Source organism: Amaranthus tricolor, chromosome 3 (genome assembly GCF_026212465.1).
Source record: "Amaranthus tricolor cultivar Red isolate AtriRed21 chromosome 3, ASM2621246v1, whole genome shotgun sequence".
Lineage (NCBI taxonomy): Eukaryota > Viridiplantae > Streptophyta > Magnoliopsida > Caryophyllales > Amaranthaceae > Amaranthus > Amaranthus tricolor.
The window spans coordinates 35,698,970-35,720,178 of record NC_080049.1 but is presented as its reverse complement, the minus strand read 5'-3'; the positions used below and the strand labels follow the sequence as shown (position 1 = coordinate 35,720,178).

At 33.5% G+C, this 21,209-nt stretch overlaps 3 protein-coding genes across 4 annotated transcripts; 2 read left to right on the top strand and 1 right to left on the bottom strand.

Annotated features, from left to right (window-relative positions):
* The first annotated feature begins 1,345 nt into the window (after positions 1–1,345).
* On the top strand, positions 1,346–3,342 carry LOC130808835 (uncharacterized). The gene has a single exon (XM_057674349.1). It carries the CDS (start codon positions 1,400–1,402, stop codon positions 3,098–3,100), a length of 1,701 nt encoding a protein of 566 aa, XP_057530332.1. The 5' UTR covers positions 1,346–1,399; the 3' UTR covers positions 3,101–3,342.
* Positions 3,343–4,980: 1,638 nt separating this feature from the next.
* On the top strand, positions 4,981–8,380 carry LOC130807930 (uncharacterized). Of its 2 annotated transcripts, none has more exons than XM_057673335.1 (4): positions 4,981–5,273; positions 5,971–6,080; positions 7,224–7,491; positions 8,100–8,380. In XM_057673335.1, exons 2-4 carry the CDS (start codon positions 5,997–5,999, stop codon positions 8,243–8,245), a joined length of 498 nt encoding a protein of 165 aa, XP_057529318.1. In that variant the 5' UTR covers positions 4,981–5,273; positions 5,971–5,996; the 3' UTR covers positions 8,246–8,380. The 2 variants fall into 2 exon arrangements, with proteins under 2 accessions (XP_057529318.1, XP_057529319.1); XM_057673336.1 differs by having other exon boundaries at positions 4,981–5,396.
* A 5-nt stretch (positions 8,381–8,385) lies between these two features.
* LOC130807929 (F-box protein At1g70590) lies at positions 8,386–14,053 on the bottom strand. Its single transcript, XM_057673334.1, has 4 exons — positions 13,158–14,053; positions 10,336–10,469; positions 10,037–10,219; positions 8,386–9,311 (listed from the first exon to the last, which is right to left on the bottom strand). The coding sequence occupies exons 1-4, from the start codon at positions 13,696–13,698 to the stop codon at positions 9,144–9,146; spliced, it is 1,026 nt and encodes a 341-aa protein (XP_057529317.1). The 5' UTR covers positions 13,699–14,053; the 3' UTR covers positions 8,386–9,143.
* Between the last annotated feature and the right edge of the window lie 7,156 nt (positions 14,054–21,209).

Genomic DNA, 21,209 nt, shown 5'->3' with positions numbered 1-21,209 from the left:
GACTACATAGGATTCTGTTTTGGTCAAAATTCTAAGTGTAGTCATTCAATAAGTGCATTACTCTCTTGTTTAATGTAATGTTTATTGTTATGTTTATTACTATGGTTATTAACATAGTTAATTGGCGTGTTACATGTGTTATTAACAAGTCATTCAATACTGTTTTTTTAAAGTTTTATTTATTAATAGACATTTTATACAGACTCATCTCAGAATTTGACAATCTCAATTAAAACTTGCTCAAATGTAATTAAGCAAAAATTCGTATTAAAAGCTTTGGACCTAAAGTGACCAATACGATACTTTGGGCCTGCCAATCCAATTTTAAGTTATTTCCAGATGAACCACCCTGGCACATGATTACCGCCATTTGATCGAACAATGATCGATTAAGAAAAAAAATATCATTAACGTACTAATTCTATTTGACTTTGAAATCTTAATTTGATCTTTAGAGTTTGTATTCTTCAACCGTTAATTTTTTATCTATTATTTGACATAAAATTCAACAAAAACTTAATAGGTTATTATAATTCAGAAATTCAAAAAGACTTTATCTAAAAATACAAAAAAAAAATATATGACTGAATCCAGACGTTTTGACCTATTTTTTAGATTATGTTAATTTCATTTCGTGTATAGAAACTCACCATATTTTTTATTAATTTTGTTTTGATTCAATCCAACATGTTTTTGTGAATTTTTAAAAGCGGTAAATCAGTTCCTTAAAAAAAAAAAAACAACCACAACTACATAAAACTTTATCAATGTTAATTCTAAAAAAAATGTAGTTGCTTCGGAGCCAAAAAAAATTTAATTATGTGTAATTGAATTAATTTTTTTAAATTTCATTAGTCTATCGATTCATATATAAATAGAGTTTTAAACCTTATTATATTTAATTAAAAAATAAAACCATATAAATTAATTTATTTACACTTCTATATCAAAACTAAAAAAAAATGTGATTATATTGAAAATAATAATGAAAATATCATGCATTAGCACAAATTTATAGCTAGTATAGAAGTAATAAATAATATTGAGTTACGAAAACATATTGAGTACTATCTTTATTATTATTATTACGTCTATATTTATGTCAATATGCTTTTTTCAATTAAAGTAAATATCTATATTTAAAAAAACATTCAATTTAATGTTCAAGTATACTATTTCAATCTAACCTTCAATCCCAAAAAATGTTTAAAATAAAGTACAATGGTTAGTTTTTTTCTTTCTTTTTTGAGAAGAAGTACAATCTTTAGTTTGTTACACGTTTTCTTATGTATCCGCTTGTTTTTAGTAATCCCACTCGTTTATATAATAATCAAACTAAACTTCTTAGAAAACGGCCCTTTTTTAACATTATTACTTTTCCAGTTCTACAAATTCATCCATGATCCATCCCTTTTCGCCTCAGAATTCCGCCATTAAAATGACCTTAATTCCAGCACAATCGTCTCACAATCAACAGCCACTCGAGAACCTCCTCACAAACCCACTTCTCATTTCAGACAAAATCCTTAAACTCTCCTCTAAATCCATCTCATTCAAATCTTACTCCTTCACCCTTGCACAAACCGTCAACACACTCTCTAATTTCTTACGTTCCCTCCTTCGTTTCTCCTCAAGTTCCTCCATTTACGACCCTCCTATTCGTCACATTTCTTCCCGTCTTTCCCTTAATCTTCGCAAAGCGTACAAACTTGTATTGAAAACTCGCCGCCGTAATTTCCTTTACCGTTTAATTAACCTTGTAAACTCCGCTGATTTTCGGAGAATTATTATACTTCTAGAATCTTCCGTCGCCGACTTGCGTTGGGTTCTTTCTATTCTCCATGCGGATGACAACACCCAGAATCAGAACGACCTCGTTTTGTCTCTCCCGCCAATTGCGATTGATGACCCGACTATTGCATTGGTTTGGTCTTTTATTGCTACAATTCAATTGGGTTCTTCTTTGGAAGCCCGTATTGAGGCTGCACAAGAACTTAATAATCTAGCATTAGATAATGATCGGAATAAAATGATGATTGTTGAAGAATGCGGTGTACCCCCACTTTTGAAATTGTTGAAAGAAGGGAATTCTAGTGTTGCTCAAATTGCGGCAGTGGAGGTTTTGTGTAGTATTTCTAATGACGGGGATAGAGTTAGGGTTATTGTTGAGAATGGAGGTGTTCCTTTGATTATTCATGTTTTAGAGGATTCTTGTATGGATGTAAAGGTTAAAATTAGTGGTTTAGTTGCTAAAATGGTTGAATTTCATGGTGGGTTGGCTATAGAAGTTTTTGGGAGAGAAAAAGTGATTAAACCCCTTGTTTCTTTGTTGACATTTGAATATGAATCAAATTTGATGGAATTGAAGATTAATTGTGCTCAATCAATTTGGAGATTGGCTAAAGATAACTTGTTGAATTGTATGAGGATCAATGAGACTAATGGGTTATTAGGTTTAGCTAAAATGGTGGAGAATGAAAAAGGGTTGTTAAAGTTATACTGTTTAAGGGCTATAATGGAGATTAGTTCCATTGCTGAATTGAATCCTGACTTTAGAAGGTCAGTTTTCAAGACGAAATCACCTTCTGCTATGGCTGTAATTGAGGAGCTTTTGAGAGTGATCAAAGAATGTGATGATCGGATTATGCAAATTCCGGCTATAAGATCAATTGGGTGTCTTTCTAGGACGTTTCCTGCAAGGGAAACAACACGAGTGATCCCGCCTTTAGTTGAGCAGCTTTGTAATGTGGATCATGAGGTTGCAATTGAGGCTGCTAGTGCATTGGTTAAGTTTGTTGATCCTGATAATTTCTTGTTCCTCGAACATTCGAAGGCCATAGTTGAGTTTAATGGGGTTCGGCCTGTGTTTGGATTGCTTAGAATGAGTGAGGAGAAGGCTCAGTTACAGGGCTTACTCCTTCTCTGTTACCTTGCTTTAAAGGCTCCTAATTTAAACAATGAGTTTGGATTATCAGGGTTTAATAAAGCTATGGTTTTAACAGCACTTGAGGGTGTTAATCATAGTTTTATTGCTCAGAATCCTCAACTTAGAGAGCTGATTGTTAAGGCTCGATACAATCTTAGTCTCCGCCATGGATGAGAAATTGATCTTAGTACGCAATCTTCGTTGCGTTTATAGATAGAAAAGAACATGTGTATTTAGTTAATAATTAGTACTTAGTAGCGTTTTCTTCGTTTTAGAAAGAAATATAGCAATCTGAACGAGACGAAAGAGTAAAACCGAGAGAAGTGAACATAGTTTATTCATCAAGTTTGTAAGCTCTTAACTTCGTGCATAAATCTTATGCTATGGAGAAAATAAAATCAATTACATTAAGCGTTTTTTCATGTTGCTTCTGGTGTTTCCTGTTATTCTATGATGCAGGTTGCAGTACATAGTACTATTGTGCAATTATGTTTACTGATTGTGATTGTGATTGTAAAATAGATTAGTTTGGTGATTGCAATTGATCATTTATTGATTGTTTAAGACCTTTAATTACTTGAACCCTGCTGAAATTTGGATGCTCTTGTAGATACATAATGACCCAAGAACACTTGCTACTTGCTAGCTAGTTAGCAAATTTGTTCTTCAAAGGTTTTTGTGTTGTTCAGTTGAAAACTAACATCTTTGTTATCAAAAGGTTTGAGGTTTCGATTGTCAAATATTATCTGAAAGAATCAGAAACAGGCTTTGTTAGTAGTTAGTCGTTTTAGGTTATAGCCTTATAGGGTATATTTGGTGGGACAGGGAGAGTGGCAAGGAGTAGAAAAGTACTCCTTTGCTATAAATTGAGCTTTTCCAAGGTGAATTGTGATTGCAAGTTTGAAACTTCCAATGCCAATTAGACGAGCATTGAAGTCAAGGCCATCGCTTTTTAGTCTTAGTCTTCTCTTAAGCGTGTTGCTTCCTCATTGTCACTTACTAGTCTAGTCCCTTATCTTTATTAATTATTTTTTTTGGTGTTTTAACCGATGGCGATTTTCTAAAAACCTATTTTCTAAAAATCAGCTTTCAGTGTGACGATCTCGAAACTAAGAGTTTATACATATAAATTATACAAACTGAGACGACTTTTCTATAAAATTGCCTCAAAAAAATAATTTTGTGAAATAATAATCGTAAGTTCGTAACAAATACACTAAATGAATGATATTCTGTACGGTAGACACGAACTTTTGTAAAAAGCCAGTGGTCGAACAAAAATTCTACAAAATAGTATTGTACTTTTGGATTTTAAGTTGTCGTAATATTAATGCCCGAAAAACGTTAGATTATAAGTTAAGTTATGAAATTCCATTTTTACCCTTGTCTTTTTTCATTAAAATATAGTAACCTTCTTTCCTTAAAATTCTGCAAAATAGCATTGTACTTTCGGAATTTAAGTTATCTAACATTAATGCTCAAAAAACATTAGATTATATGTTAAGTTGTGAAATTTCAAAAGTACAATACTATTTTGTGGAATTTTTTTTAAGATTTACTACCATTGGCCTTTTACAAAAGTTCTTGTCTACCATGTAAAATATCTCAATAAACATAGTCCTTTTACTAAATCTTTTTTAATATTATCCAAAAACACTTCAATTTTCAGAATTGGTACCTTTAAAGTCAAAATTGATATCTTTTAAGATCAAAATTGAAAAATGCCCAAAAAATAAAAAAGATACTCAGGTTGTTACACGCGCGAATTGGGTCGGCTCAAATTGAAGATGTCATTATGAGGTTGTCTCGTCCAAAACCAATTTAAAAGGTAGGGAGAATATAAGGAGAAAAGTAGTATAAGAGATAAATTTATATCAGTTTCTCTTGTATTTTATTATCTGTTGTAACTCAATACTACACTCCCTTACACATATATATAGCACAAGAAAAGGGAAAATGAACAAATGTAATACTATTGCAAGGGATAGATAAATCCACATGACAATACATTCATTGTGTGGTTACATCAATCAGAACGAGAATTTATTGTCTTGCGAAAAACAATCTCTCCGTAAGAGATCACCCTAAAATGAAAGTCCATATATATACCAAGAATTTGTGAAAATTATTTAAATGATGTGGAGTTTCCTTCAATGATAATCGTGCTTGCAAAGTCCCAACTCTGAACTCCCAACATAAACCCTAAACCCCAATTTTGTTTCCCGAACTCCCAAGAATAAACCCTAATCCCCAATTCTTCAACTCATACTGTGATTCGTGATTGCAATGCAAAGAGGAACCTGAGATTTGCGGCTTGGAAGCAGGTCATCAACGATTATTTATTAAGGTACACATTTGTTAACTAAATCAAGAGCAACGGAAGATTATCTCGACCACCGGCTCAAGTTGATCTACTTTTTGGGCCATTTCTCTAAGATATTGTTACATCTTTCTGTGATATTTCATTAATGTGAGAATCTGTTTTTGTAAGATTGTTGGACTTTCTTATGTAGGAGTAGTTGAAGTTTACAATGTGAGAAAGTAAGTTAAGTAGGTTGGTAGAGTGGTGTGTATTTTATATTTTTCATAGAATTAAATAAAAAATTTGTAAGTTAACGTTTTTTCCAAAAATTTAGGGCTTTTGTTAATTTGATTCGATGGGTAAATAGGTTTATCTTAAATCTTGAAAGCTCCACTGGGTTTCAGGTTCTTTGATGAATTATTGACTTTCTTCATATGGGTTGTTTACTTAATTTATTCATCATGGAGAAGGTTTATTCTTTTAATTATTTTGGGGAAACTATTGATTTGAACCTTGATCAGATTGGTAAGCTAGTGTTTTTTGTGTTAAATATAATAGTTTCATGTGTCTTTTCACCATATTTTCTTGCTACTAACCTCTTGGCTATTCTTGCAAAACCTTCATTTCTTTCAAAAATTTTTGGTTCTAATATCTCCAGCAAATGAGATGCTTGCGTCTGAATCTTTTGCTTTAGTTGAACAACTGATAATGTAAAGTCCATTTTCCTCATTTATTACTTCAGGTACTTTCTGGAGGAAGAGTCTGAATATGGGAGAAAATGCAGCACAGATCCAACGACAACTCACCGACCTTGAAATTGAAGCTGAACATCTTCTTTTGGCACGTCATCAGGTCAATATTCTTATTCAAACTCCACCTTTGTCGTTGGAATCAAACATATATACATTGTGGATGGGGTATGCTGTGTTTACTCCACTATTGTAATTTGTATCTAGTTTTGTGATTGTTAAGTGTGTAATGTGTTATATTCATTCTTTTTTGTATTATGATATTGGATATGTTAACTCCACCTCCACCTCCACCACCACCAAATTGGGTTCTACAATGGCTGTTGGTAGCCAGTTATGGTTGCTTTTGATGTGGTTTCAGAATTTTGATTATTGAGTTTCTTAGATTACTCGTCTCTTTTATGGAATTGTTTGTTTGATTCAAAGGCAGACCACTTGCCGCTACAATTGCTTGATTGCGTGTGCAAGTTTTTGTATCTGGAGTTCTGGAACATCCTATACTATCCAACTTTTAAAGAGTTGCACTGTAATTAAAGCTCAAACATAATGCAGCAAACCTATAATGGATGTGGAAACAAAAGGCCAGTGTAAAATAGGAAAACTGGATTACCAAAAAGTAAGAATCAAGAATTTGCTCATAAAGTACACCTTTTTGCCCCACCCCTTAAAAACACCTGAGTAGTACTTGTTGCAATTCCTATAGGAAAGAGGGAGTATACATATTCATAGAGAAAACAAGCATTATGCTTCTTATGTATATAGAAGAAACATTTTTATCCTGGGAGCATTATGCCTCTGATGTTTTTAGAAGAAACAAGCATTGAAATGTGGCTGTAAGCATTTCAACAGATTCAAAGATCACTACTCTTTTGTTTTACGAATGTAGCCATGTAGGTTCTCGTCAAAATTATTTTAAATTAGCTTTTTTCACTTTTTTTCTTTCTTTAGTCTTTTCGAGTGAAGCATTTTTTTTTTAACTCTGTCTTTCGAAGTGATGAATTTGGGAATAGTATCTAATAAAGCTGTTCTTGATTGAATTGACTGCCTTATCTCTATATTATTACGGGAATGCTCTTCAAATTTAATTTTTCTGTAAAAACAGAAGTTTGCGCCAGTTGATCTGTACACCTTTTCATTGTTTCAATTAAATTAAGAAAGATTATTATGGAATTGATTGTCTTCCACACCCCCCCCCCCCCCCCCCCCAACAAAAAGAAGAAGCTCTTTTCTAACTGGGAAGATGCAGGTTGTTGAAAATGACAAGTTAAGAAATGGGAACAGGGAAGCATTAACAGCCCTTCGGAAGAAGGCCCGTACAACAAAAACTAGTGTTCCTTCTCCATTTGATTCTATTATGAAGGAAATTGGGGGCCATGGTTCCAAGACTTTAGTTCAAGAAGTCTGTCCAACCTGTGGGAATCATGACGTGACGGAGAACATATGGATGATATTTCCTGGAACTGATGTCTTTGCTCAGGTGCCCTTTCATGCGGCTCATACCATTTTAGAGGAAGGTGTGTTATTTTTCTCGGCTTCTGGTATTCTAACATTCTTAGCCATGATGCTCTTTATTGTCCTGTTAAGTGAGCTCTATCAAAGCAAGCTATATTCTTGAAATAGTCCACTAGACAATTAGCTTCGTCAGGTGGTGACAACCTTTTTTACATCCTTAAGCTTTCTTTTGTCTTCATTTGTTTTGCCGAAGTATGGAATTACTTGTGATAATTTTTTAGTGGAATACTGTAACCTACACTCCGACTTGCAGTTTTGTGACAGATATTGTGTATATACAACTATACAGGTCTCGATTATGCTAATTTTTTTGGGAGAAATTCACATTTGAAGTATCAAGCATTCATACCCATGTTTGAATTTCGAGTTGTATATTTAGTTGAAATAAAAAGTTGACATATTGTTAAAGCTTTAATAGTCTCTTGGTCCAATTTTTTGCAAGCTGGAAATTTCGATAAATAAGCTCCAACTAATTTCGTACACCTTGTAAATTTACCTTTGTCTAACTATGTGAAGACGAGGATCTACTTTTCTTGTTCCAGTTTTTTGCAACGCTTGAATGATAAACAATGATGCTTTTGCTGAAGTACTATTCATTGTCTTGTTGCAGATCAAGAACGGCTTGATGCTGACTCGAAGAAGTTGCATAACTTTGTCAAGGAGAAGTCTCTGATAATATCGGAAAAGGGTGCTCTTGCTGACACGATTAGCCCAGGGATCCTTAGGTCGTTAGTCTCATTAACTGACAAAAAGTAAACACTGTACAAAATTTAACGGTTTTTAGCCCTGTTTTTTTGGTTTTGTACCTGTCTAGTTTTTTTGATGTAAAACTAGAGATTATTGGGTGACGGAATATAATTAAATTGGGTTTTGGTAATTCAATTTTAATTCTATGATTTTGTTGTGTAGAATAGAAAAGAATTAAATACTTTTAAACCTTGACGATTACATTTATTACATTATTATGACTATTTTTTTTTTCGATAATACTTGTACAAAGGCTTGCATTTTGGAAAATAGGGTTTTATAATGATCCAGGTTATAGTATTACCCAAAATCATTTACACTTATTTATTTGAAGTTGTAGTTGATATTTGCAGTTGCAGGTCAATTGCGTTACAACCATTTGGTTATTGTAAGGGTATGGATGCATATATTCGAGACCTAAATCCACATGGTATAAGCCACTAAATATTCGGATAATGACATTGGTGGTTTTTGTTGCCGCTGGTCTGCTGATGATGATGATGCGTGAGTCGCTTCTAGTGCTGTAGTCGAATTGCCTACCCTTTTAACGTTGGCTTGCATTTCTGTTCAATGTGACATCACAGTCCAACTTCCTGCTTTCATACACCAACAAAGTTTTTAGCTTGTACATTAGAAGCGCCTGTTATACATCCAACTTTCGGGATGAAGGATGTTGAATTCGAGAAACTGATGATCAAACTTTATAAAAACATGGGAACAACAGAGTGCAGCATTAATATAGCTTCCTGAACCATTGGGGCTCATAACATTAAACATCCATTCGACTTAAGTTATACAACTAGTTACTTCACCTACTTGCATGACTTACACTGAGATACAGTGAAATATTGACACACCTCACCCCTGAGGGGGCGAAGGAGGATATAGATTGTATGGGTAGATCTAGTCATCGTGATGAAGGCAATGCACGCCAATTTTCAGCAAGACGCATAGCACGCTCACGAGAAGCAGCTGATAGTTGTTGGATAATTACATCCTTGACATGAGAGGCACCAGTCTCGCCTGCACGGCTAGCTAACTCCAGGTAAACAACAGCTTTTGACAAATCCCCTTCCTGCCATAGGAACACTTAAATCAGAATTCTCGATATAAATAAATCGCATAGGCCATAAAAGCAAATATTTCAATTTTCACGTAAAGCAATTTTAGAAAAACAGCTAGCAGTCTTCACTCTGAACTCTTTAACATTGCCCCGAACATCATAATTAAAGATATGACACGATTACACAAAAATAACCTTCAAAAAAGTTGCACAGTAACTATCTTCTCCCATCACTGGCTCAAGTAGTGCGCCAATGGCATTGGCAGACCCATTAAGGGGTTTGTGAATGCGCGGGCCCCACGGTGACTCACGTATATATTATATTATTTTTCTAAGAAAAAGCAGTAAAAAAAATAATGTTAAACATCTTAAGTAAAATATGTCATAGCCCCTCCATTGTTTTGTTTTTATCTAATTCCTCCTCATCATCATCATACCCAATGTATCTCGCTTATAGGAATTATGATCAGGGTATGAGGAGGGAGCGAAGGCGGCAACTCACACCTATAAAAGAGGGCGCAGCCAGAGTCCCACGACTTGCTTTTATCTAATTATTATAATCAATTTTAAGGACCTCCCATAGTTCAAATCCTGGGCCAGCCATAGTCCAGTGGCATACTGGAATGTAGTATCTTAACTATTTCACATCCTAAATAGAGTATGTTATCAATTCCTGACAAAGAAAGTACCAGAAAAACACAAAGAAAAGATTTAAGGGACATGGATATGCAACATACGGAGAAAAGATTGAGACCATGCTCAAACTGTGCTTTGCCGTGACCATGATCAGCAGCCCGCCTCATCCATTTCTTTGCTTGTGGATGACTTTTTGCAAACCCCTCACCAACGGAGTAGCAGAGTGATACATTGTACATAGCACGCACATAACCACCCTCTGCAGCTCTGAGGTACCACTTGGCCTGCTCAAAAGAAAAATGTAAAATTCAGTCAGTTCCATGGCTAGTAATCACAAAGCTAATACCATTAACGTTGCAAATAGTAAACCAGAAGGTGAAATCAACTTTAAACACATTACAGCTTCTTGTATATTTCGAGCGATTCCACGACCGTGATGCAGACAAAGGGCTAATTGGTACTGAGCACGAACATGACCAGCAGAGGCAGATTGCAATAACAACTTGACAGCTTCCTTAGGATTTGCAAAATCAGCTGCAGACAAACAAGAACACACATAAATCAACATGGTAACAGTTTGCCATTCCAAACATTTGTGCTCTCTCTCTTCCTCTCACTATTGTTTTCAAGAGTATTCCAATATCTTTGACTTTTATGCTTATAAGTAGCTTAGCGCAATGATAAAGAATATTTTAGATCTTTGATGCAATTATAATATGATATAGATCATCAAATATGTTCTAGAATTGTTCTATAAGCTTTTGAGCCCAAAGGTGGGCCTCACCTACGAAAAGCTTGCGCTTTCCCCTTGCGCCTATGAGCGGTGCGTTTAAGGCGCCTTTAAAAACAAAGGTGAAAGGTGAAAGGTGAAAGATGTTTCTCTTCTTCTCATTACACTTAACTCTAGTATTCTGCCACTTCAATATTAATAAGTCTTAAATGCACAGAATGAGAATGTTCTGAACTCACAAAGTAAGCATCTTATATCTAAAACACAATAACACAGATTGATTGGTAAAGCCTCGCCAACATCAATTCATCACCAATCCAACACTTCATTGCCAATGGTATAACCTAATTTCTATTGTTACCAGAAGAGGTCCAACATCTCAACTTGCCATTTGATGACCAAGCACGAGTAACCACCTTCCTTACATCCATTAATGTACAAGCCCAAATTCTCGAACTAATAAGCTTTTTAACCCTTCAGTATCAAAAGTATAATCCACGTCCAGCTAAGACGCTTTAGCCCTGGTCTACCTAATTGTTTCAAGTTGAAAAAAATACCAGATTTACTTATTTCAAAAGTTTCATTCTGACTTACACTGAAAGGTGTGTCACCTTTGATTTCCTGTTCTTATTGAATTTTTAACAAAATGTACTAGGCTACAATAAATATCCTAATCTTAATATCCTCTCACTTAACCAAAAAAAGGGAAATCACAAACCAAGAACTACAACTAAGTATACCATTAGGATTTAGGAACAAGATGGAAATCACTAAGGCACTAATATCTACTTCCTTGCAAAGCTAATAGTTAAGACAATTGTCAGCAACTTTAAGTCACAAGTCTCCTGTAGCAGAATTGTGCCTCTCCTCGGCTTGTTTTTATAAACTGCAGCAGAAGTTAAATTACTCAATAGTGGAAGTACAAAGCCCATCAGCAATAAATGACAGCACAAGGCAACAACAAAAATCCCGATCCTACTCTCTCCAAATCAAAGAACGGAGAATTTCGAACCACAAGCCCCAAATGAGAATATTATCAACAACAAGATGGAAATTACTTACACCCTATTCCTTCAAAACGACGGCATTAATGACAGTTTGATAGGCTCTTTAAATCACAAACCTTTGGTATCCATCTTCAGCCACTAAATATCCTTATCCTTCCCTACATTGGATCACTATTTACCAAAACAGAATTCTTGCTACTCACAATCACTAAATACCCATGCCATAATGTCTCCTTATCAGTCTAAACTACTTAATCTTGACAAAGGCTAAAAACATTAAAATCCAATTCTGACTCGGGCTTCATAATCCCTCAACTAAACGCAAGCCCCTTCTCTTTGCGCTTTACAGCACAGCTCTTCTTCAATGAACAGCGGTTGTGATCCTCTAAAACAAAACTCCCGGTGCATCCATTCCATATTTTGCCCCAATGAGTCACATGCACCCAAAATAAACTCATATTACTAACTATCCGCACTCTCCTTACAATAACGTGGTTACTCAGCACATCATATTACTGCACACACAACAAGGTCTGAGTTAAAAGTTCACTTACTCAGCATTCCCAATGTTTCGAGGGCCTCATGATAAGACATCCACATAAAAGCTAACCCATGAATATATTTACACATGAAACTCCACAAAATTTGCAAAGTGGCTCATATTAAACACCCATACCATCCAAGATTCAATCGTCAATAATCTTAAGCCCCCCACTAAAAACCATCTCTACACATAACTTGTATGAACTCCATGAAATGACTGTAAGGTAAATATCACATTTATTCTTTTCTCACTCTCACCATCCTATTGTTGCATTTCCTTCAAGAATATCAAGTCCAATCATATACACTCTTCTAAGCTCTTACAAAAACTAATCATTTGTTTCTATTCTTCTACCTCATTCAAAATAATACTGGAAACAATTGTAACACTACTTCTCCACTACAAGAACAATCCTCTTTGACATATTTAGTTTAATCCCTTTACAGTCCTCCTGGGTTAACAAATTACATATGCACTTTTAATTAACGTCAAGCTTCAAGTGGTTGTTCCTTCGGACAATAGAAAATAGCTTCTCTACTATTACAAATTTACGATGGAAATAATTCATAGATTCTTACCTCCTTTAGGCAAGATCCAGTTCAGTGACCTTGAGGGCTGAGGCAATGTTATATTATTGCCACTATGCGACTTAAAACCCACACCTAATACATACACTTAGTATTAATTAGTTCACAAATGTCTACTGCTACTATTTCCTAATGAAGTATAATGAATAAACAAAGAAAGTTGAGTTCTTTTTAGAAATGTTTTTGTTCATATAACTTAAAAACTAAACAAGGAAAATCATTTCAAACACCCAATTTAAGTCCTAAGAGCCTACATTACCATTCACAAGCACAAGCATAACAATTTGAAATCACCCACAGAAAATTGAATTCCACAAATAACAAATACTATACCCAGAAACAAAATGATTATACCTTGTAAATAAGCAAGAGCCAAATTACATTGACCAGCAGGATCACCAAGTTCAGCAGCTTTCCTATACAAAGAAACCCCTTCTTCTCTTTTTCCCATTTCCCAATAAACTAACCCTGCATCCACCATAGCAAGACTTGAGCCTCGGGCTGCACCTTTCAAGAAAGAATCCAAAGCCTTGTCTAAATTGGCCCGAACTCCGGCCCGTCCATGTTTAAACCTTTTACCCCATCTCAAAAGCAACATAGCTTCTCTCATAGGCCTCAACCCATCATTCCATGACTTACAAACCAAAGACGCAGCGTTTAAGTCGCGTTGTGAGAACCCAGATGCTACTTTGTTGAGGAGATCGTACGGTAAGGATGAGAAATCACGGTGTTGATGATGGTGCTCTGATGGTGAAGAAATGAGGTGGGGAATAATCGGATGGTTAAAAATGAAAGATTTGGGATTGTGGGGTTTGGAAATTTGGTGGGGTTTAGATAAAGGAAGTGCGGAGAAAGGTGAAGTTCTGGATTGAGAAGGCCATGTTTTCTGCTTCATGTTGAGGAAGAAGATGGAGTAAAGTAAAGATTGAAGAAGATAGGGAAAACGGTAGAAATTGGGGAAGAACAAGAAGGGAAGAATAAATTAGGTAATGAAGAAAATGTGACCGCCAAATTGAGAAGCGGCTCAAGAATTGGAGTTGTTGGGTAATTGATCGAGATTCCCTAGTTGGTGGTGGAATTATATTGTTAGTTTTGCGCACCGGCTCTATGGTTGGGCAGTTGGACACCACTAGTGCACCAATAAGGGACCCAGGCATATACTACACCTCCATTCCTTGCAAAGCCTCCCAAATATCTTTGGCGCATTAGAAATTAGGGCTAGACATTGAATTCGTGACATGAGGAGCCAAGTGGGTCATGCCTCACGAATTGTAATTTGTGAGTTGTGAGTCATATATAATTAATAATGTGTTTTTTGTGAGGTGGAAATTCATTCTCAAATTATAGTTTATAACACGATACGATTATGTATGCAGAAATAACTCCAAAATTGATTATAAGATGGTGAATTTGATAAGGTAAATGTGGCACGTCGTGGGCCAATGTGTTTTTCGAAATAGCTTGTTGGACAATTTTAGCTTATTCGCGAGGAATTAGATGATTAGGTGGTCATCCACTTCTAGTTCTAATAAATAAGCTGGTTGAAATAGCTTGTTGTTATGAATCAACTAATTAATTACAACAAAATGTTCTCGCCGGTGTGTTTAAGATCAGTTAGTCTAATCAGTTGTTCAAATCAGTCACTCTTATTAGCTATCGATTGTTGCCAAACACCTCTACCACTATATTTTCTGTGAATGTCAACTTACTTAGTTGATAAGATCATGTTTAGATGGTACCCTTAATCAGTGATCAAATAACGTCCCTAATATTAATTCTACATCAGTCTAAAAAAACATTGAAGAGGCTGCTTTGCCCTAGAGCTGTTCATGGGCGGGCTACCCGCCAGGCCCGGTCCGCCCGGCTCGAAAAACGGGCGGGCATGGACAGCGTTTTTTTATAAAAATTTAAGTTTGGACGGGTAGTACCCGCCCGCCAAGATAAATGGGCGGGTAGCGACACTAAAAAAATACCCGCGGGTATACCCGCCCGCCTGCTTAGTTTAATATATATTTAGTTTTTAATAATCAATTATATTAAGTTACCCAAAAGAAAAAAAAAGAAAAAAAAAGGAAGTAAGGAAGCGTCTCTTTTAATGTTTTAAGCTACCCTAAAATTTCAAAACCTGCTTTTCAGTTCTTGCCTTCTTCATTTCTCCCTCACGGGCACACGGCTTCACATTTCTTCATTCCTCCCTCACGGCTTCACAGTTCCATTCTCCAATCTCCATTAAAGCTTCCCGGCGATTGGCGCCTGCTGCGGTTGTCCTCCAGAACTGCGGCTGTCTCAGGTAGTATTTCTGATTTTTGTTTTTGTTTTTCTTTTTCTTGTAAATTCCTGTAATTCCTTTTGTTTTTCTTGACTGTAATTCTTGTTTTCTTGTAAATTTAAGTTACCCTTTTGATGTAGCAGAATTTTTTTTATGTAATTTCTGATTTTTGTTTCTGTTGAATGTTGTAGCAGAATGTTGGCCGCCTCTTTTCTGATTTTCGTTTATTTGATGTAGCATAATTTTTGTAATTTCTTCATTTCTTTGAAACATTTTATGTATTTTTATATACATGTAATTCGAGTATTTTGAGACTTTTTATGTATTTGGAGTAATTTGGACAATGTATTGTATTTTAATTATTATTAAAACCCAACTTTACATTTTGTATTATATTTTTGATATTTATGTAATAAATACCTGCCTACCCGCGGGTCCCGCCCGCTTTAAAAATGGGCGGGTAGCGACAAAAAATTATGCCCTCAAATGCGGGCGCGATTTTGTATATTTGTGCCCGCGGGTAGATTTTATAGCAAATATCCGGTCCGCTACCCGCCCAACTCCACCCATGAACAGCTCTACTTTGCCCTTATGTTGCCATAGCAAATACTATTCGAGTTAGGACGACACAAATAAATGAATTGAAAACGAACGCAGTTTAGAGATTACATCAAAGGGGTTGTGGGAGACAAACTTGACCATACCTTGATGCAATTGCAAGCCATCAATTGCTACAACGAATATCTCAAAGCAACTAAAGTGATGATCAATTTGACCACCAAAAGGTGATAAAATTTCCATCCCTATTTAGAGTATTAGTGATAAGAAAATCAATTGCTCTCTTGAGTCAAAATAAGAAATCTCATTCTCATTAATTGAAATATTTAATTTCTGTATAATACGTATTTAATTTTTGTATAATACGTATCTTATAATAAGATCGTTTTATATAATAATTTATGTAAGAAAATAAATCAACAGATATCAATCATGCATTATAACATCAAAGGAATAGGAATACTTCATATTACTCAAGATTTTTAACATTTAAAATAAAATGTTTAATTTCTAATATGTAAATACTATGTACTTGCATGATGAAATCTAGGTATTAACAAATTTATAGGTATTATAATGATATAATAAGGGATGATATTTGTCTATGAACCATATATGATTTTATATACCGAGTATACTTAAATTTAGGAAAAATTATAAGAAACTATCTAACTTATAGGTTTATTTTCAAAACACTATATTATGTATTTTTTTTCTTACAAAAAACTACTTTATCTGATATATTTCTCTGCAAATGACTACCATTTAACAGAAAACGTTAGTTGACCGTTAAGTTTGAGGGTTTTGACCAATTTGAGAGGTTAAGTTGTCTATGTGGCAGTATCTCATTAGGCCTCATTTTTTTAAAAAATTTAATTAGAACACATAAATTATCAAAATAAAAATAAATTGACGTCATTTTTATCTATCATAACGATCTTTTTCCAAAAAATGGATGTCACAATTATCCTTATGTGCCTAACTCTTTTGAAAATCCAGTCGAAACAATTACTTATTCGCCTATTTTCCTATACGTAAACCGAAAAAAATATTTGACGTCATTTTTACGCATCATAGTGATTTTTTTCAAAAAACGGACGTTGCGATTATCCTTATGGGACTCTTTCGAAAATCCGGTCGAAATAAGTACTTATTTGCCTATTTCCCCACACATAAACCAAAAAAGAAATTTAGCGTCATTTTTACCCATCATAACGATGATTTTTCAAAAAAACGGACGCCGCAATTACCCTTATGGGATAACTCTTTCGAAAATACAGTCGGAACATCCTTATGGGTAATCGAAAATATGCTGCTTCGAAAAATTAAATGGCGAATAAGTACTTGTTTCGACCGGATTTTTGAAAGAGTTATCCCATAAGGGTAATAACGACGTCCGTTTTTTAGAAAAAAAATCATTATGATGGGTAAAAATGATGTCAAATATCTTTTGTTTTTTTATTTTGTTAAATTATGTGTTTTAATTTTAATTATTTAAAAAACGAGGACCAATGAAATACTGCCACATAGACAACTTAACCTCTCAAATTGGTCAAACCCTCAAACTTAACGATCAATTAACATTTTCCGTAAAGTGGTAGTCATTTGCAAAAAAAATATCATTAAGAAGTTTTTGCAAAAAAAAAATACATAAGATAGTTTTTTGCAAATAGATTTATAGATTAGGTAGTTTTTTTTTTTATAATTTTCGTTAAATCTATGATCATATGAGGACCTGGGCCTTATGACCCATTTATTTTATATTTGGAACACCCTTTTATGGATCTGATTAACAAGGCCCAATATAAAAAAAGTATACATGGAAGATACATGAATCCAATTCCCGACATCCTCCATTGCTGATTTAGCTCGTTTTGTATGAGACCGTCTAAGTACCAGATAAATTATAATTAGTCAAATTCTTACATTAACCACTTTAACTTATTAAATGTACATGGATCAGTATGACCAATCGAGAAAGTCTCATCATAAAATCGTTTTATTTAATTTGTGTTAGCTGATTTGGTTCGCTTATGGCGATAATACACTTCTCGTACTACTCAATGGACCATTAAATTGGATTTTGCTTATTGTTATACTACTCCAGCCCATTAATATTGAAATAAGTACAAATTTTGTTTCATTAATTTTGTTACGTAATTTTAAATATAATACAGCAATATTTAAAATGACTATATGATACTCCCTCCGTTTTATTGAATTTGCATCATTTTCCATTTTAACCCGTCCCATTTAATTTGCATTATTTTTATTTTTGGACAATGGTCCACCACTTTCTTTTAATCTCATCCATACATTTTAATTCACTTTTAATTTCATCCACACAATTCATTATCTCTCCTCATTTATTACCACTTTCTTAAAAATACACCTATTCCTCTATGATATAATTCAACGTGAACAAATAAGTATTAAAAGATAAGATGAGTTGAAACAGCGTCTAAGGTTCTACTCATAGGCAAAACTAGAAATCTATCAAATCATATAAGATGAACTAAAATGAATTTTTAGTTGGAGAGAAAATAGCTTTCAAAAATTATACTTCCTCTATTTATTTGACTTTTTACGCAATCTAATGTGTTATTTTATTTATTTATATGTTGAACTTACACATCTAAAAATTATAAAAAAATAATATTATTGAAGTATACGATTAGACGATTTAAACAAGATTCCACTTGACTATATTTTTACTTACATATTAACCGCAATATATAAAACAACTTGAATAATAAATAGTACCCATAACTAAAATGTAGTGAGTATTTCACAACATTAAATGACAGAATTTTGGTGTTAATACATGGTCAAATTAATGTTTCTCAAATGTGTTTATTTAATAATCATGACTCTAAATCAATTGATTATCTTTTATCATACTCATCTTTTCAATGTTGAAAAGAAGTGTAGTGGAGGGAAGGGGAGAGTTCGAGAGCAAATGGAAGAAAAAGGAAGATTGTTGTGTTTATCTTCAAAATCTTTTAATGTTAGAAAAGATTGTTTTGAAAAAAAAAAAAACAACTATTTCATTGGATTTTTTTCCCTATAATTATTCCCTCCCTATATACATAATTCAATTTTATCCAAAGTTATGATTAGAAGACTCTTAAAAAGTTAGTACCAAAATATTAAGATAACTAATAGCAGCAATAAAATTTTTCGTTTACGTTATAATTTTCAAGTTAAATCTTATTCCAATATAGAACATATATGAAGATGCATCAAATATGAACTTTTCTAAAAGTGATTTGGCATTTAACATGTTTGAAGTTCATATTTGACACCTAACTTAGTGTTACAAAAGGTACTTTTACATCTAAAAATATTGTAGGATTGTCTAAAGTTATTCAAAGTGTTTTGACATTTCTAGCTACATATGACAAGATTAAGATATGTAAACTTTCTTTATAGAAATCAACTACAAAAGCTAGCAAAACAACATATAAATCATTTGTAGGGTTAGTACTCTTTGTAATAAATAATTGCTAGGAGAACTTTGATAGGCCAATAATGTATAGAGATGGCCAATGATATTAGGGGACCATAAGGGAACAAGACTAGGCCAATTAATATTCATAATAATAAATAAGTTGTGATAACACATATGATTGATCATTATCATAGATAAATTTCAATTGGTCCATATTAAATTTAAAATTAGACGTCTTACCACCTATTTTAATTAAATTGATTTTAACTGCGTTGTATACTAACTCGAAGTGAAAATTCATAATTCTTTCCTTCAAAGTAGCATATAAACAGTAAAAACGAATTTTTGGATGTTTGGTAAAACTACTTTTTGGACAATTTTAATTAGCTTGGTAAGGTACAAATGGTGGTTAAATGCTCAAAACATCTATGCTTGTATTTAGTAAAATTGATGTCTTGAATCAACTAAATTAAAACAAGCTTCTCCCACCAACTGGTTTGCTCAAAATCAGATGGCAAAATCAGTTTATAAAATCAGCTTAGTCTAATCAGCCAATGCAATCAATTACCAAGTATCAACCGCGTTCCAAATAACCCTTTTAATACTAGACTTGACTCTTACGAGTTATGATAAATATAATTTAATTAGTAGAGTCTTTATTGTCCACTTTGAAATACAAATTCTTTGCTTAATTCTTATGATAATTAGCAGCAACAACGCAACGACAATATCGATAAAATCTTAGTCTCAACAATTAAAAAAATGGTTTTATGTTTTTTTTTCACATGGTAAATCAAGAAAAGTAGAGGACTAAATAAGAATCGAATTTAGAACATCGTCTAAAAAAGTAATAGTTACTTTCCAACTAAAACGAGATTTGATTATTAAGAATTTAGATTTTATTCCCTCTATCCAATGCAAATGTGACAAGGGATAGAAATTTGAATAAGCTAAGCTAGGGCAATATAGAGTGATAAAAGATTATCAATGAATATTGAAAGGAAAGTAAAAATAAAAATAGGTTGGAATATTTATGGAATATTGGTATATAGTGAAATGTCCATCACATCTGTTCAATTGAATTCCAACTGTTTTTCCTCTGAAATCCTGGTTTCAGAATAGAGTAATTCAGTAGCAGACAATTAACCCACATTCAATAACCAATGCCCAATACTAGGCTTTATCTTATTCTGGCCAAACTCTGCATTTTGGCATCGTCGATACGGCTCCACCTCCACCGACCCCCATTCTTGATGCTACGCTGGGTCCACTATTCTCTCTTGCTAACATTATTCCTTTATTATGTTAATACGTTAAAAAATCTCATTTGTTAATCGGACACACTGAGAAGAATATAAATCACTTTATAAATTTATAAATTAACTCTTAATATTAATTGATTTTGAGACTAGATGTGTTTACTCGAATCATTGGGTTGATTTTGGGTCAGATTTTTCGAATCAATTCAAAATCGGGTGTTGTGTTTATATTGGATTTTATATAATTTAAATTCATTTTAAAGTCAGGTCAAGTCGAATTCGATTACAAAAGTTGGATAAATATCGAATTGCTGAAAGTATTTTAAACACCTCTACTTTAGACGTATAATAAAGTTACCACTTCTCATAATCACGCCAACGACACTTGCAAATGCTCTCTCTAAGGAAACTCTTCTCTAGCTTGAATTCTACTATAAATTAGATGTGATTCAATGGTTGATCTACAAAGAGGTTTGAGTGTAATATTCCACTCCAACATTAATGTAATAAAAGTTCAGGAAATATGGTTGGGAGGCTCTCAATAAAAAACACTAATTATACGCATTAATGTTATATAGAAGTCAAAAATACTCAATAGTCAATTTCTACATATAAGAAAATTAATATATTATTTACATTAATCTATTAAATTTTATCTATATATGTTATTTTCTTAACACTCATAATATAGAGACTAGCTAGAGTCATTTTATTTATCAAATAATTGAACAAGATAAATTAAAATAACTAATTCAAAAATCATCTACCCACATGAAGGAAAACATCAAGTACAATATTCCGACAATACACGTACTTCAACAAAATGATTTTAATTATGATAATAAGGTCGTTGTAGTATAGTGGTAAGT

Bases quoted from the DNA above. Each gene is read 5' to 3' on its own strand.
- LOC130808835 (XM_057674349.1), top strand. From the start codon at position 1,400: ATGATCCATCCCTTTTCGCCTCAGAATTCCGCCATTAAAATGACCTTA.
- LOC130807929 (XM_057673334.1), bottom strand. From the start codon at position 13,698: ATGAAGCAGAAAACATGGCCTTCTCAATCCAGAACTTCACCTTTCTCC. The intron at 10,470-13,157 runs GTATAATCATTT...GTTTGTCTGCAG, and splicing joins GGCTCTTGCTTATTTACAAG to CTGATTTTGCAAATCCTAAG. The intron at 10,220-10,335 runs GTAATGTGTTTA...TCTTTTGAGCAG, and splicing joins CTCGAAATATACAAGAAGCT to GCCAAGTGGTACCTCAGAGC.
- LOC130807930 (XM_057673335.1), top strand. From the start codon at position 5,997: ATGGGAGAAAATGCAGCACAGATCCAACGACAACTCACCGACCTTGAA. The intron at 6,081-7,223 runs GTCAATATTCTT...GGGAAGATGCAG, and splicing joins TTCTTTTGGCACGTCATCAG to GTTGTTGAAAATGACAAGTT. The intron at 7,492-8,099 runs GTGTGTTATTTT...GTCTTGTTGCAG, and splicing joins TCATACCATTTTAGAGGAAG to ATCAAGAACGGCTTGATGCT.